Source organism: Acyrthosiphon pisum, chromosome A1 (genome assembly GCF_005508785.2).
Source record: "Acyrthosiphon pisum isolate AL4f chromosome A1, pea_aphid_22Mar2018_4r6ur, whole genome shotgun sequence".
Classification (NCBI taxonomy): Eukaryota; Metazoa; Arthropoda; class Insecta; order Hemiptera; family Aphididae; genus Acyrthosiphon; species Acyrthosiphon pisum.
This window is the reverse complement of record NC_042494.1, coordinates 43,491,071-43,508,995: the sequence shown is the minus strand read 5'-3', so window position 1 is coordinate 43,508,995 and position 17,925 is coordinate 43,491,071. Positions and strand designations below refer to the sequence as shown.

The 17,925-nt window shown below is 27.8% G+C and overlaps 2 protein-coding genes across 3 annotated transcripts in view; one reads left to right on the top strand and one right to left on the bottom strand.

The window, feature by feature from the left end:
- The window catches only part of LOC100166915 (PDZ domain-containing protein 2), a 72,900-nt gene extending 69,285 nt beyond the window's left edge, over window positions 1-3,615 (top strand). For both annotated transcript variants that reach the window (XM_029487088.1, XM_029487089.1), the window contains exons 6-7: window positions 1,274-1,406; window positions 3,049-3,615. In XM_029487088.1, the coding sequence (XP_029342948.1) occupies window positions 1,274-1,406; window positions 3,049-3,109 (194 nt within the window). In that variant the 3' untranslated portion in view covers window positions 3,110-3,615. The remainder of the gene's footprint in view (window positions 1-1,273; window positions 1,407-3,048) is intronic.
- The window catches only part of LOC100160158 (lipase member H-B), a 103,345-nt gene that overhangs the window by 31,833 nt on the left and 53,587 nt on the right, over window positions 1-17,925 (bottom strand). The window lies entirely within an intron of this gene.

Here is a 17,925-nt window from a genome sequence, read left to right as displayed (position 1 = left end):
TTTAGTGTATTAAAAGGTGATGACAAACACAAAAAAAAACATACATCATTGTAAAATCAATACATTCATCGCTCCGCTCAGAATATAAAAATCAATTTTAAGACGTACTTACGAATTTCGTTTTATTATTTGAAATTTAATATATACTATTATGCTCAGCATGTATGAACATTATAGCTTAATTGGTTGGAAAATCCTCAAAAACAAAATGTGAAGGTGGATACATAATATTTTAAGATACAAGAAAACAATTTTAAATCTAAATTTAAAAGTATGATAGCATTTAATGAATTTAAAGCAGATATAGACCGATAGAAAAAAAAATATCTTCAAAATCTGAACTTTATAGGTAGGTATTATAAGATATTATACATAACTATATAAAAAATCGATATTCTCCTTTAGCACACCACTTATTAAAGGGAACAAATTCATTATAGTTCGGACTAACAAATTAAATCATTTTTATACACTTATAATAGCTTTTTAAATATAAGTAAAAATTTAAAATAGTAAACAAGTATTTTTTCTATCATCGTGTTCTTACATCTAATATACAATCGATTGTACGGATTTTTATATTTTTGATGACTAAGGTCCTCTACAAAAAAAAAAGTTATATTATCCTGCAATCGAATCATAATATTTATCTATTGTATAACAATTAAATTTATTGATAAATAATAATTGTCTAATCATTATTATACCAGTGTTACACAATTTATTTAATACGCATAGGTGCTTGGAGAAAGTCAAAAAGTCTCCCATACGTAATTTATGTTTTATTCAAATAATATTACGAATAAGAGGGAATTACACACACGCATTCAAATAAACATTTGCCTTTATAAATATATTTTTACTCAATATAGTCTAGTGTTGTGGATTTTAAAAATTACCTACCAAAAAAGGAGAATTTAGCTTACCTACAATTCATTTGGAATTTTAGAAATTTTAGAAGAGTGACGCACCGCACACAACAGCGATGTGTAGTTCAACCAACTGTTGTCTGTTATCTATACATTTCTGAACATTTCATTTAAATATATTCCATCTGCTTACAAAATAAAAATAAAAACAATAAGTAGTAATGATAACAGAGACAAAAGTATATACAAAAACATGAATCACATGAAGTGGAGACTATTGATTTAACAGAACCTCAGAAAAAGACATTACTTGCATAATTATTTACTATTGTCTTGATTTATTTTCTTAATCTACTTTTATTAAAATATGTGACTTATTAGTTATTACTTATTTATTATTACAGGAGACGAAATACTAGCAGTTAATGGAAACGTTTGTCACGACTTGACTCATTCAGAAGCTATAACACTATTTAAGTCGTTTAAAAGTGGTTCTATTGCTCTACATATTTGTCGTAGATCTAAAGCGTCCAATAGGTAAATATTGTTCATATAAATAATATGTATACCTAGTTAACAGTTGATTGTTAAACTACAACATGTCTTCTTATGTCGCGAGTACAATTTTTATATAACACTCAAAATTTTTTTCAAATAGTTAAAGTTTTTTCTAAAAAAGCTTAATTAGATAGTAAAATATTTAATATAGTCTACTAAAATGAAATATATCCTCCTACTATTACTACAATACAACAGCACTATCATAAGTTAAAACTATAATACGAATATATTTTCACTAAAATGTATTTTTAATTACATTTATTTCATATTTTAAGGTTTCAATAACAAGATTATTATATAAGCCAGCCTAAAAAAAATACTAACATGTTTTTGTAAGTGGTACTTTAACTATATTTGTGGTTTTTTTTCATGGTTCGTTGTATCTAGGTTGGACTTCACTTGGAATTTGTTTATTCCATCATTGTTGATTTTCTTTCGTCATTGTTCATTTTTTCTAATATATAGGTACACTTATAACTTATATGAGATATTTTGAAGTCACTGTGTTGTGTTTAAACTTTAAGTACATTCAAACTTAATGGTACCGTAAATCTCAACGCTTTTTTGAAATTGTATGTAAGTCCCAGTTCATTGTTTGTTCACTTAATCCCGCATTTGCCATAATACCATAATATTATACCTACACTTTATAATCTCCGATTACCATTAACTATGGTTAGAATTTTGATGGAGTATAGTATGTTTTATGGTAAACGCTTTGAGTAATGTGATTTGAATATGAGTAGGCCCAAAAGTTTTCTTATTTTATTTAATTTTAAATTTTTTAGTTTGAAATTAGGTTGAATAGGTTCATAAAACATTAAAACCAAAATAACATTGGAGTAATTTTTAATCTCATTTTAATTGTACATACTAAATTTACTAACATAATAATTTGAATTCGTATAACGATATGTATGAAAGAAAGCGATACATCTATGTATCCAAGTTTATAATTATTCCTCAAGACAGTTTGTGTAAAATATAATTTTACCACTTTTAGGTTAATTAAAGTAAGTTCAAAAATTAAAAATATTTTTTATTTTTTTTTTATTTAGTTAAGGTTAAGTTTTTATCGAGGCTTCAACATTTATGATCATTAGCCTGAAGGTTATTTTATAGGTATTTAACTTTGGGGGATGGTACGGTTGGTTAGAACATGTGTATATGTGGTGAGGATTTGATGATTTGTCACTAAAACCCTGGTGGTCACCCATCCGGGAACTAGTGACACTAGCTGATGCTTGACTTCAAAACAAGCTTATGGCTGTAGGTAACCACCGCGTAACACTGAGCCATTTTTTACTGTAGTGCTTACTGTGGTGATGTAATAAATACCATAAAAAATAAAAGTATAATCTGAATGGGTACCAAATAATGTTATAACTTATGTAAGTTATAATAATATTTTGAGCATTTTTTAAACGGTTTCTTGTTCCTTATTTATAGGTACTTTAAAAATGAACAGTTTACATTTGTTGTTCCAAAAATATTTTTATTTAGGCAGTAATGTTATTATTATTGCTTATAAGTCATAGCATAGAAAGCCATCGTGTTTTTACGCTCTTGTTTTTTATTTTTATTATTTTTTAATTGTATGATGACTTGTTTTTTTCAGTAATACCAAAGCCAAGTCATGTACGAATCTATTGAACGATGACAATGCAGGATCGGATTAAGAGCAGTGATGTTTTTCTTTATTTTTTATGGTTCCAATCGTTACAGTCTAGTCTTTGGCGTCAATTAGAAATTATTTTGTTTTTATGGTTCGACCCACAACCACACGAAATAATATGTAAAATTTATACTTACATCGCGCCATAATTAAATGTAAATACCATGTCTTACGTCTCATCTTATAATTAAGTAGCCATTTTTGTGTACCTATATGTTTATAATACTTATGAAAATCGATATTAATTAACGTAATTAATTCGGTTATTTAGTTCCTATTATTATTCAGACATTAAGAATGTCAAGAAAATTTTCACAATAGCTATTTCAGTGTTACTCAAGATAAACATAACTACCTATTTGTTTTATATTATCAGATAAATTCAACAGCATTACTATTGTATCTTTTGATAAGTACTAAATACTAATGATAGTCATATACATACTAGAAATTCTAAATAAAATTTTGTTTTTGTTCTATTATTGAATTAAAGATTTGTGTTAATACTAACTAAATTATATTATTATGTTTGTGAACGCCTCAACTAGAAAAATTTAAACCATTTTCTATATAAGTACTACACTTTTTAAATTATTATTAAATTTATAATTTAAGGTAGGTACAACAATGATCAGTTATAGTCCATATCTTTAGATATAGTATACTAGATATAGTTATTTTACTAATTATTTGGTTTTGGAAATGGCAAAATTACATAACTACCAATATCTATATGTTAGCAGTTAAACGGTTTAGATATATTTAATATTACACTATATCAAATAATATACTGTATACTAAGGGGTCACCATTTAATATTTTTGGTTGGCCATATTATTTTAGGGAGTTTTCGGGTGCCATCAAAATTCAATATACTTACATATTATATAATCAAAGAAACTATAGTCAAAATAAAAAAATTCTATGAAAATATTATTGAATTTTCCATAAAAATAATTATTAAAAAACAAAATATCTTGTTTGTGGGTCAGATAAATTCATCCATGGGCTGCCGTTTACATCTACATTTTCCATATACTTAATACTACCTATATTAATTAAATTGTAAATTGTTTTTATTGTTTGGTCTTTGGATTCAAATGTATATGAAATGTTTGAATTTATATTAAAATGTCTGATGTAAAAAAGCACGGATGATTGGGCGTGTGCTAGTTGTTGGAAACACAGTTATGGCGCGTCACACGTGAAGAACCTATTAAATATCACGCTCCAGGCGCGTCTCTTCCAAGCGCGCCCGAAATCGCTTAAGTACGTCGTCTAAAGGGGGTTAATAACGAGATCTACCTACTTGGCCATCCGCTACCAAAAATATTTTAGTACATTTATTTTGAACTTAATTTAACAATTTCTACAGTTACCGTAGATTAATTATTAAATACTTTGTCCTGTACCTTATTATTTATATTTATACAATTTAAATGCATCTCGAATGCGTAATAACTAGTAATTTGTAACTCTGATAGTCTGATGTAAGTACTAAAGTACCAAGTTGTCAAGTCCCAGGGGATCTTTCCTCGTATACATAATATCCTTTAATTTTGTTTGTATGAATTATACATAATGTTGTAAAATGTATTATTACTATTTAAATTCCTACTCCTTTACTTTATGTCTCTATTTTCTGTACTCTAGATACATGCGGTACTTATACACATAGGCGTAACTAGGGAGACATTTTTCTGGAGAGGGGGCTACAATTGTAACAGCAGCAAAGACCCTAATAATTTATACTTTAAACTAAAATATGGTTAAAAATTGGGACTAAGCGCCTAAGCTACTCCCCTAATTGCGCAAATTGGTTTACATAACTAATAAAATAATATGATAATCATTTGCACCCGAACGTAACCCGAAACCCGAAGCCCGAATTAACCCAAATAAATATCATAACCCAAAACCCGTATAATATATCGGTTTTGTATATTATACAAAACCGATTAAAAAAAATTAACACCCAATAAACACCTGAAATAACTTGAATTATTTAAAATTAAGTGGCATATCAATTTGTATGTATTTTTGCAACTAACACGACTAAGAAGATAAGAAGATGGTATTGTAAGTGTGTAACGGATAACTCAATTTTTTTTTTTTGTAACCAACAAAATAATTAATTAAATATTAAAAAAGACCTTTATGCTAGATGATTGTTTTATTTTATTTCACAATATTCAATAATAGACAATAATAATTGTGTTGTTTAACATTCTTAATCAAAAATAAATATAACGAAAATACGTTTAGTTAAAAATTAAAATATGTAATCAGCGAGAACTTTCTTCTGTAGAAAAAGGACTGAGTAAGTACTAAGTAATAAGTAATAAACTAATAACTAATAAGTATTAATATTTTATTTTATCTTTTTATTTTTTTCATTATCTTTAGTTTAAATATAAAATCAGATTACTACATCAAATTTGCATTGAAAATCTCATGTTAATTGATATACAACATTTGTTTTTTTTTAACACCCGAATTTAACCATAATTAACCCGAATAAATTTGAATTTAATCGTAACCAGAAAAGTGTATTAACCCGTAACACCCGAATTTTCTTTCAACACCTGAAACCCGAAAAAATGATTCCAGAGCAAAGCCCTGATATATTCTACTAAGTATCATAAATTCATAACAATTTATAAGTCGTTCGACTGTAATAAAAACAGTATGCACATTATTGAATGTTGATATTACCGTTGGTCATGCAGCTGCTATTATTGTGTTCAGTCATAGTGTGTTACTAGTTGTGTCACGGTACCAAGAAAATTTCGAAACGAAATATCTAGTAAACTAGTAAACAGTGATTATTGATAACTGATTATAATTAGTTTTAACTTTTCAACAACATTTTTTACCATTATAGGCTTAATATTAACCAACACTTGACCGAATCTTCTTTTCTAATGCATTATGCAACGATTTATTATTTATCGATTGTTCATTGGTATTAAATTTAATTATGTGTTAGGCTTTTTATAAAAACATTTTTATTATTTCGTTTCCGCATTCAACAATATAGTTCAATTGAAATATATAATAGATATTATAATAATTGTATAATATATACTTCTATTGACATTTTGGACAAATAAAGAGCATTTTAAATTATGTTTTGGGAAGGAAAAATATGATCGCCGTATTTAAAAATTCAAACATGACGTATTGGGTCGTCTGGTTTTTGTGTTGTACCTAATAATCACTTTGTATAATATAAACCATTAAATATTATAATTATTTAAAGCTATTACAATGTTTACATGGATAATATATGCGGGGGGACATTGTAGTGAGTGAGAAGTGACGCAAACATTTCAGATAGAAATGTTTATGAAATGGTATTGTTCTAATGTGAGGTATGTAGATTTAGCCCGCATTTCCGTTAAAAAGTAATCGAGTCGATTGTATTTTCAAATATTCAGTCATTATATACGTCAATATTAATACTGTGTAATAATGTGTTGTGGCTTGTGGATAGCGGTAAAGCTTACAATTTGAATGCTGTTCTACAAACTATATGGTAAATATTTATACAAATTATGAGTCGAACGGATTACTCCAGTGTAGATTTCGAATGCCAATCATCTTTATGATACAGATGTGTAAGTGTAAATAGGCAGGTGCCTGCCTAGCTGTTAACCGACTAATAAATTATGGGATTTTTTTATTTTATAGTGGTTAAAAGAAGTAACTTCTTTACCTCAAAATTATTTTAAAAAATAGGTACGGTTTAATGACTTTCTGGGTATAATATACTTTATATTTACACTTAGGTACGTAATATTTTATTCTTTCAACGAACGTTAATTAATATGCATTATACATGAGCAAATTGATTAGTTATTATTCCGACGAGTTGCCCCCATATTGTTGATTTTTAAAATACATTATATTTCATCCATTGTCAAACAAACAAGAAAAGCACCTTCCTATTGTTTGGCTTATTTAGAATTTATAGAATATGTTTCGATTTAAATGTATTTTGTTTAGATGATAATTATCAACTATAAAATATATGTTGGTATACATATGCAGTTTTAAATCAGTAGTTACTGGCTAGGTTAGGTTCGGATCGGTGCAGAACATATTTTTACTAGTTCCAATATCTACCTATTTATTAAATATTTTTCCACCATTAATATTTCATGATCATAATAAAGTAAAAAATATATTATTTTTCCCAGACAAGTTGAATAACAAATATAAATTTCAATGAACTATCTACCTCTATAGGACCCAATACATAAATACAATAAAATTGCTTTTCATTGATTTTGGTGAATAGTGTAAGTGCAACTTTCTCTGAGAAAAATTCTCGTTAAGGAACAGGGAGAAGTTGATTTACCATAGTCCATTATATCTATTATTTAATATAGGTACTAATATCAAGCATTCAAACCGTTAGGTAGGTAGGACTTTAAATATGCTCAAATAGTCAAATGTGCTGTTAGAACAGACAAATATGTAGACTATAGTGTATAGATATTATATACATCTCACGGTATGATCATTGAACGATAATAATATTAAGCATATAGGTAATAATAATATTACATACATATTTATATCATATTACTTCGAAATGTTTCAACTTCTAGAATGTGTCACATTGTGGCATTGTGCAACCTAACCATTGACAAGTTAGGAACAAGTGAAATTACAAATGAATCCAAATTTGCACAGCGATTTTACATTTTCCGACATAAGATTCCTCTGTCGGCATGATGTTTTAGTATAGATGTTCAGATTCGAGCCGTAACTTTCAAAACCAACCATTTATAAGGAGTTCAATATAGGCAATATTCTAAGTGCATACGTGCTGGTCCTGTAGATGCGTGCGTAGTAACTACTATAGTACCTAAGTCATCATTAGTGTATTGTGTGTACAGTGAACACTATACATGATATAATAGGAACGCTCCCGTACGAGCACATACAAATCATCAACATATTCTTATTTTTATATTACCTATGCTTTTTGTCAATCCTACCGATTGACTTAATAACGAGATCTGAAAAATAATTTGAATTTGCTAATATGTTTACTTGAGATCGATCAACCCACATTTTAAGATTTTGAATTTAATTCTGTACACTTGACATTTTTTTTACATTTTAAGTATTTAATCAAAATGTATCGGAGTCAAAGAATGACATTTTAAAAGTCAGGCGATAGATCTCACATAGATGAAATAACAAATTTAAATCAGTTTTCTTACGTTTAATCTTATTGCTATACGTCCATATAGGTCCATATAGGTCCATCGGTATGATCATAGGCGCAAATTGACTATATTTTTTGGGGGGGGACTCAAGCTCCCCTCCCTATAGGCCTTAGTACCACAGAATATAAAAATTAGTACTAATTACAAGATTTTTAACTGGGGGGACTTGACCGACATTTGGGGGGACTAAGTCCCCCTCTATTTGCGCCAATGGGTATGATTGACAAACGATTGGTACATTTTTGTTGAAATAATTTACCGTTAGCAATCCTTTTAACTTATAATACATTATTATACAATATAGGTACATAGCTATAGACATTTTCTATACTTCTATAAGTAACTGTGTTTAAATATGTTTATTTATTTAATTTTAATTTTAATTTAAAGTTTGACAACGGCCCATTAATTCAGTATAATATCGAAGATGTCAACTCAATATTAGTTCCGTTGAACGTAAACTTGCTGTGTTTTACGTAGATCAAACAGAGAAAACGAATAGTGCGCTGTTGACTACATAAGTGGAAATCCGTCAACATTTCAGGGGAGGGAATAGCATTATTAACAAAAATGCTTCAATTCCATTTTTAATTAAAAATATATCCTTTTATTTTTTAAGGGGGCTAGTGGGATACCTGGAGGATAACCCCCTTACTGTCAATATTCACCTATAATGTGATATATACATTATGTTATTGTAAATGATCCGTTTTTTTAAGGAGTTCGTTATAGGCAATATAAAGAACAAATAGATTGAAACTTTTAGAGTGTATTGTTATATTTTATATACACAGTGACATTTTCAAATGCAGTTTTTTTTGAAAAATTGATTTAACCTTTTTTAATAGATACTAATGCCTAATACTAAAATTAATTACTTTAATCACAATAATATCATAAAATATGCCCACCTATAGTGATATTGGGAGGGTGGGTGGGTGGGTGGGTGAGCTTTGGTTAGAATTGAACCACATTATTTGACTGAACTCGGCGCCACTGATGAAGTCTAATTAGTATTTGATTTTGTCTCAACTCCCAATATTTTATTATAAGAATTAAGAAAATAATATAAAAAAATCAAAATATTTAAATTCTTGAATCAAGATACTATGAACTATATATCATAGTTCTTGATTCTAATTTGTAATAAAAACATTTACAACTAAAAACTATATGGTTAATGGTTATGATAACTCTGCATGGACCATGGCATACCCGGTATCCCCCCTGCGCACGCCTATTTATAGTAGGTAATAGTAATAAGTAGGTATATAAAGCAAGCATAATCATATAAATAATTATACCATTCAAAATCATTTAATTTAAACTAAAAACTGTACCTAGGTACATACTAAAAAACTAATAAAAGGATAGGATAATAATAAGAGTAAAAGAAGATTGGCAAAATGTATACTATATTATATTATTTAATTTCATAGAAATATAAAAATTACAAAAATTAGTAAAAATACTTCATTTACAAATTACAATATAATATAATATGATAATTTAATTAACTTATTGATTGATGTTTTAAATAAATCATTAATACAGATAGAATTACCAACCAACATTAGTTTATTCACTGCAGGATAGAGCATATTGTATGCACTAGAACCAAATAAAGCAAGGGCGCACCCAAGGGGGTGGCCAACGGGATTTAGCCTCCCCCCCCCAAAATGGCTAGCCCCAAACATTTTGATAATTTTATTAGGTTTATTGACAATTGACATTTGACTTCAAATTGTTAAGTGGGATTCGACAATCAAGTTTTATTATTTCACCATTGTGTGCAGAGAAACTCTTAAGTTATACTTTACCAATCAGTAAAATTCTTCAATCGAGTGATTTAGATATTTCAGAGGCTCTGAATAACATAGACGGTGTAGTATTCGTTCTTCGCGAGATACGAACTAATGTTGAAAATGAATTTAAAATTATTTTCGACGAAGCAAACGAAATTGCTAATGCTTTAGAACTAACAACTATGCCCAGATTAACAAAAAATCAAATCAAACGATGCAATGTACCAGCAGAAAATGAAGAAGAATATTATAGACGTGCCATTTTTATTCCATGGCTAGATTCTTTTATAAACAATATATCCGACCGATTTTTAAAGCATAAATGTATTATTAAAAGTTTTAAGTGTCTTTTACCAACTGGAAATTCTCCTAATCAAACAGAAAAATCACAGTATTTAAAACTTTTAGAATTTTATAAAAATTATATACCAGAAAATGGTGTTAACGCTGCAGTAGCCGAATTTGATTTATGGTATCAAAAATTCCAATGCCCAAATCATTCATTACCACATAACGTAATCGATGCATTAAATTTGTGTAATGATACCCTATTTGAAACTATATTTATACTTTTAAAAATATTCTCAACATTGCCCGTTTCGACTAGTACAACAGAAAGATCATTTTCCACTTTGAGAAGAATAAAAACATACATGAGAAATACAATGAGTCAGAATCGACTGAATGGATTAGCTATATGCTTCATATTCACAGAGAAATCGATGTTCACACTTCAGAAGTACTCTCAGTATTGGGGAAAAAAGGACCAAGGCGTCTCAACTTTATAATTTAAAAAGTTAGATTTATAAAAAACAATCACTTTATTATTCATAATTTAATAAATAATATTTATGTTTTACAGGTATAACATCACCGCTACGGCGCGACTTAAAACCGGAACAAAAAACAAAATTAGTTAGTAAAAGATTGAAAACAAGCTTTAAGATTTCTGTTCATATTTAAAAATAAATACTACCTATTAATATAAATATTATTTGAATTTAGCCCCCCCCAAAAAAAAATCCTGGGTGCGCCCCTGAAATAAAGGATAATATAAGGATTTATTCCTAGAATTAAAAATTAATTAATTTTAAAATTTAATCACTCGATTAGTTCATGGCAATCAATATAATTATTGCGTATATTAAATAAGAGTATTAAATTAAGCAATTAAAATCTTTTATTTAATAGAATTAGAATGATATTAAAAAATTGCTTATATGATCATACCATGAATGAGGAATTTTTTGATCCGGATTTATAGCTTAAATATCTAAAAAATTATTTTGACCAGAACTTAAACACGGATATTGGGAGATACTATCCGAATGGCAATCTAAAGAAAATATTCAAGTTTGGTTTGTATTAGAGAATATTACAGAACTCTTAAGGCTGATTCATTATTAAAACGTGTACAATATATTAGTTTTATTAAACATAATTCCATGCATAATTTATTTTTTATGATATAAACATGATAATATTTAAAAGAAAATTTGGAGTCAAAAATAACACGTAAGTAATTAATTATATTTTATGAGGCAGTTTTATATTATCAAAGCAATAGTTAAAAAGTAATGTATATGTATGAATTAATAGGAAAGTTGGTTACTAAATGTAATTCAGTCAGTGGTGTAGTCAGGATTATGAAATGAGGGGGTTGTTTTAAGTATAGATTAAAACCAAGTTTTTACAGTTTTCGTATATAAATAAATTTAGGGTTCAGGACTTGACTTGTTGCACTAAAAATTATCGAAATATGCAGTTAAAATTCTCAAAATATGCTTAAATATATTATGTACTATGTAGTAACATTTTTATATTATTTTTGAAAAATCATAAAACATATTGCAATTTAGGTAATAAAAAACTAAAAAATAAGTAGGTATATAAACCTGAAAAATAAATAACAACTTAATTTTTAAAAATACTGGCATACAATACTAGGTTAATAAATAAGTATAATAACGAATAACATGATATGCAGCGAACACCGTTATAAACGAATACGTATCTACTGATGTTCGTTTCTTCGTACCATCTACAATCTAGATGTCAGTTATAGTTTAAACACAGTTTTGTCACAAAGAGACTTATGAAATCTTACATATGCAAACATAGGGCCAACTGTAGCCAAGCTCCACCAACAACTTTAACAGCCCTCCGACCTTTTTACTTTAAAATCTATTTAAAATTTACTTAATTTTTTAAGCTTATTCAATTATATAATAGTATGGTATTAGGCTTCAGCCTCCCCAAATCTCAAAATTATCGTCTATTGTACCTAACCAAACATAATATTTCTTAAGATATTTTTCAATGTTATCCAAATATAATTTTTCCCGACAATAATTGTACGTACATTTAAGTTAAAAAATAGACAAATATGCTACAACTAAAACAGTGGATAATTATTAGAATATATGTTTTAACTTTTCACATATAAGTTATAACATATTATAACAATAAAATATTATAGTTATCGCAAGCGTCATTCTAAATGTACCTTCTATAGTGTAAATGTAAATATAAAATTCCTATAATATTATGTTTAAGAGTTTATGGAAGTTAGTTAGGATAGGTTTCATAGACACACCATGAGTACATTATACTCGTTTAAAAATATATAATTAACACAGACAAAAGACAAAACGATTGATTTCTATGTAAATCACAAGAAATATATAAAATAAATTGTATACTTTTTGAACAAGACAAGAGACTCCTAATTTTTATATATTTCAATAGATTATGTTTAAGCTGTGTTTGCACCTAAAATAATGCAATAATAAGTGTACAATAATATATAATATATATATATATATATATATTATGTATATCTTAAATAGAGATTTTGAGTAAATATCAAATACCTAGAACCTAGGTGGCTAGGCGCCAGTTGGTTTTAAATAGATAAAATGTAATAATAATAAAATATTTATATAATATATAAAGTATTATAGTACCTACATAATTAATTATATTTACTATATATTTTATAGAATAATACATTTATTATACGAGGTACCTATATAAATATATGATTAACTGAGCTACTATTTACTAAGTGTTATATGTCCACGAGAGTCCGAGTTGTGCAGTGTGCACTGAGATTCACTGAATGCAGTAAAACTTTGTTAAAAACGTAGTTACAAGTGTTATTGAAATTGTTAATATCTGAAAAATATCACTCCTAGGATTGTTTGTTACTGTTTTAGACTTCCCTGATTCTGCAGATAGCCCTCCGTATAAATAGGCTATATTATAAAATGTATATAGGTACCTACGAACAAACGAATGACATTTTCACGAATCATACTGTACTCCTTGTATACCATGATACCGCATAGACGCTAGTACGATTTTCTGAATAATTTCATTATTCAGAATAAATAAAAATAAATTGATCGTTTTAATTGAATTTTAATATTCTTCCATACATAATACTAAAGCTGTGCTCGGAAAATTGTTTTTCGAATGCAACGGCCAACGATCTACTCTATTTTTTTTCTATTTCTATTCAAGTTTCAAATTCTTTATAATAAATTATACTTACGACGAAGAAGGAAAGAGAGAAAAAAGACACGAGTACTTGCGAGTTGCGGTGACCAATACTATAAAGTTTTGAAATCGGCAAGTGGCAACTATACATTTTTCTGTAAAATCAATCTATGCTACTGATATATATATTTATAACTACAAAACTACATTACTACATATGTATTTCATTGATAAAATGAAATAAAAAATTATATAATGCTATCCCATACAATTTATTGCACCATAAAACAACAAAAAATTAATGGTGATGAAAAAAGACTCTTTGAGCTCGGATTATGATTTATGTTGCGATTTTACTTTATATTTTATGATGGTGAGTTTAAACGTATATCGACAAAAAGCGAAAGATATCTGTTATCGTTACTACTTGATTGTTAAGTAGGTATTCAATTATCAGTGGTCCTATGTATTTTCTTGTTTGTCTGTATCTTTGTGTTTGCAATCTACTGCTTAGATTTGTCCATTAGAAGTATCAGTAGTAAAACCATATGCAACCTGTTTAAAAGAGCTGCAATAGTTACAAATGCTCACCCAATACAACTGCTCCGCACCACAGCAACAACAACAAAATAAATCTTACTATACCAACACTCCTGATCCCGGATATAACAACATCCATCCTGAATACGCCACCCAGCAATATCATACTAATTCGTACATATCACATAATATGCTATACATGTATAATATAGGACGATAGGTAAATGATCTAAACTCTAAAGTCAGTATACTGCAGATTGCAGAGTGCAGCTGATAAAATGTGCAAAAATATAATTACTCATGCCAATATGCCATAATTTTAAGAATATTTATTATACCTACCCATTATCGTTATATTACTGCTTCTTATTAGAAAATATTAGGTTTCAACATTTTTTTTTTTTGTGTTGAATAAAACTTTTATAAAAACGTGTTTATTGAACTAACTAAACCTATATAATTTCTCGATTCTTATTACATAATCAAGTCGTGAATATAGATCATACCCTACCTATATGTTATTTTTATTCGTCTAAAAAGTGTTATTTTGGGACTTAGGTCATATACAGCTCATATGTAAAATCATTGTCTGCCTCATGGTGTATGCGCATGTATAAGGTATCCGCTACCCCGTTCGTTCGTCGTCAATGTTGCAATCGATATAATAACCGTGACGATAAGATTATTAAATGCAATGTGAGTTTTTACTGACGAGACAGTTACAGTGATGTACCTAATTGCTTAAAAAAAACGTGGGTACACGCCTTTTATCACGTAGATATAGGTGAAAATTATAAAAACCTTATAATGAAGTCAAAACAATTTTCTTCTCTAAACTATACTCTATTCCAAATAAGAAACACCCACTTTTATGTAGCAAAACCGGTTTTGCCCGTAGCCGTGGTGTTTCTTATTTCGAATGGAGTATAAGCATTGATTAAATATAATATGTATATTTAATCAATGGTACCTATAAGTATATAAGTAATATTTATATTAAAAGTCGTTTTTGGATGTTATATTTTCAAAAAAAAAAAAAAAACGAAAAAATCTTGATAAATATGTAAATTATATTACTTTACCTACCGTACATATTACTTATTTAAAAACCCATTTAAATTATATGATGCTAAAAATGTAGTCTGAAATGTTAATATATGTATATGTTATTATATGCTAATACATTATACTCATAACTAAACACACACACACAATATTATTTATCATTTGTCACATAATTATTACAAGAATAATGAATTAAAAATAGTTAAGACATAAAATATCGGGTATAATGGTTGATGATTTATACTTTTGAGTTCCCTAAATATTTTTTATAATCACCTGAAATAAACTAAGTATAGGTACCATAATAATATTTTACAAGATCTCTTTTTGCATGCTTTCAACTATGTTATGATTTAGACATGCGTCAATTTATTAAGTAAAATAATTACCTAAATAATTATGGATCAATACAAATTTAAAATTTAAAAATAATTTTCACTTGATCACTTTTTGCATAACGGGAACGATATATGGGAATTTAAAATTGCTAATAACAATAGTATAATATAATATTTTAATAGTATAATATTATATTTTAGAGTATACAATTACGAAAATTATAACAGGCGTATGTGGTCAAATGCCCATAGTATGGCACGCGTATCATAGTAAATGTACTATGTAGTGAGTATATAATTAAAAAAAATAAGAAGTATATGCCGTAAACAGACAAACAGTAACCTAAGACTAACACGGTAGTCACTGCAGACTTAATACACCATTCATTGATTGATGTCAAGTGTTTATAACGTGATAATAATTTATTATAAAATCAACAATGTGTCAATGTATCATATTAATATATGTCGTAGCACAAACGCACAGTATTATGTTGTTACTCGTTATACCAATTGATTTGTGAAATAGCTGTAGACAATTTAAAAATAGGTTAATGAAATCGTTAACTGTATTATTGTTATATTGGTCCAAAGCTAGACCTAAATAAAACTGTACCTACTATAGTCGGGACTCGGGGAAACGAAAAATGATTGCTGCGCGTGACGGGCACCGATCATTTTTCGTTTCCCCGACTATAGACAAATTGAATTGTAATATTAGTTAATATTATTATTTATTCGAGGGTAATAGATGATAACTAGGGCCTGGTGTGGCTCGGTGGTTGGCCTCAGTCACTAACTTGGACTGAGGTCAAGCCTCAAGCATTGGCCGGCGTCGTTAGTTCCCGGATGGTTGAACCCCGGGTTTTTAATGACAAAACCACGCACCACATAAACGTGCTCCTCAACCAACCGTAACCTCCCTACAAAATTCTAACGGTCATTGTTTCCGATGCTTAAAATCAATACAAATATATTATATATGAGTACATGACAAATTAATTGTTAATTATATAATTTTAGTTGTAAAAAATTTTAAAATTTAAATATACCTATTGTGAAATTCTAACTGATGTAATGAAAAAAGTGTAATAATAATTATACGTTTATAATCGTGACTATTTCTTAGGATTATTATTATATTCATAAATCCTAATGATTATTTATTTAAGGAACAAAAAAAATATGATTTCTTTTTCTAATGCGTGATTTTCGTATGTAACTAAAAATTGTTGAATAAATTGCTCATAGAGTGTAGGGCAAAGCCTCGCATTATAATGTATATAGGCACTTTATTGATAATTAAGACCATAAATAGTTCATCTGAAGGCAAGAAAATAAAAATCAGGGAACTAATAAACTCACGTAAAACGCTTATTGGTGTTTAAATATATGAATAAACAAATTGTTTTTAGTATAATACCTACCATACTAAAAGCTTATATGGTAATATTATTCGATATTGTGGTTCAATAAATAAAAAAAGAATCGAAAACGGTTTTAATGTATATATTGCCAATATATTATAATATAATTCTTTCATCAAATAATTTATTAGGTATGTATGATATATATTTAAATAATAATTATAAACTTTTTTTTGCGTTCTGTGCTGTAATGAATCTTATTCATAAATACATTTTTAAAACATTATACCTTATCTTTTTATGCGGGGACAGTGACACCGTAGTTTATCACCTTCATCAGGCTAGGTCATCTTTATGCTATCAATTAGACCGGAATAAAAATAAAATACCTATTATAATATATACAGAGTGATTCTCCAAGTATGCTCAACCCCATTTTATCATTTAAAAATGCATTTCTTAAAATTCAAAAATCAGAATTTTAAAATATACTAAGCCTATATTATTTTCAAATACTTAGATTTTATACGGTTGTCTTGCGGCAATATAGGTAAATTCCTTTTTTTGTATGCGATTCACTAAATTGTATGTATATGTCCGATTATATTTTCGAAAACGTTAATTAACAATTTTAACTAGTAGTTTTTAGTCATTAGGATCTGTGCATAAAGGATAATAGTCCTTCATAATGGTCACACATAATATATTAATACGGAATAGTTGTAAGTACCCAATATATTTTAATCTAGTACCTACTACTATAGTTAATAATTATTATACTCGAACAACGTCTACGAATTATTAAATGTTTATAGATAGATAATAATTAATAATTTACACAAATTTCACATTATTAAAAGATAAAGGGGGTGAGTGAGAATGATTGGTGAATCACTCTGTACGTTATATTATCATAATAGACACATATAGGACATAGGTACATACCTATGTATATAGTATA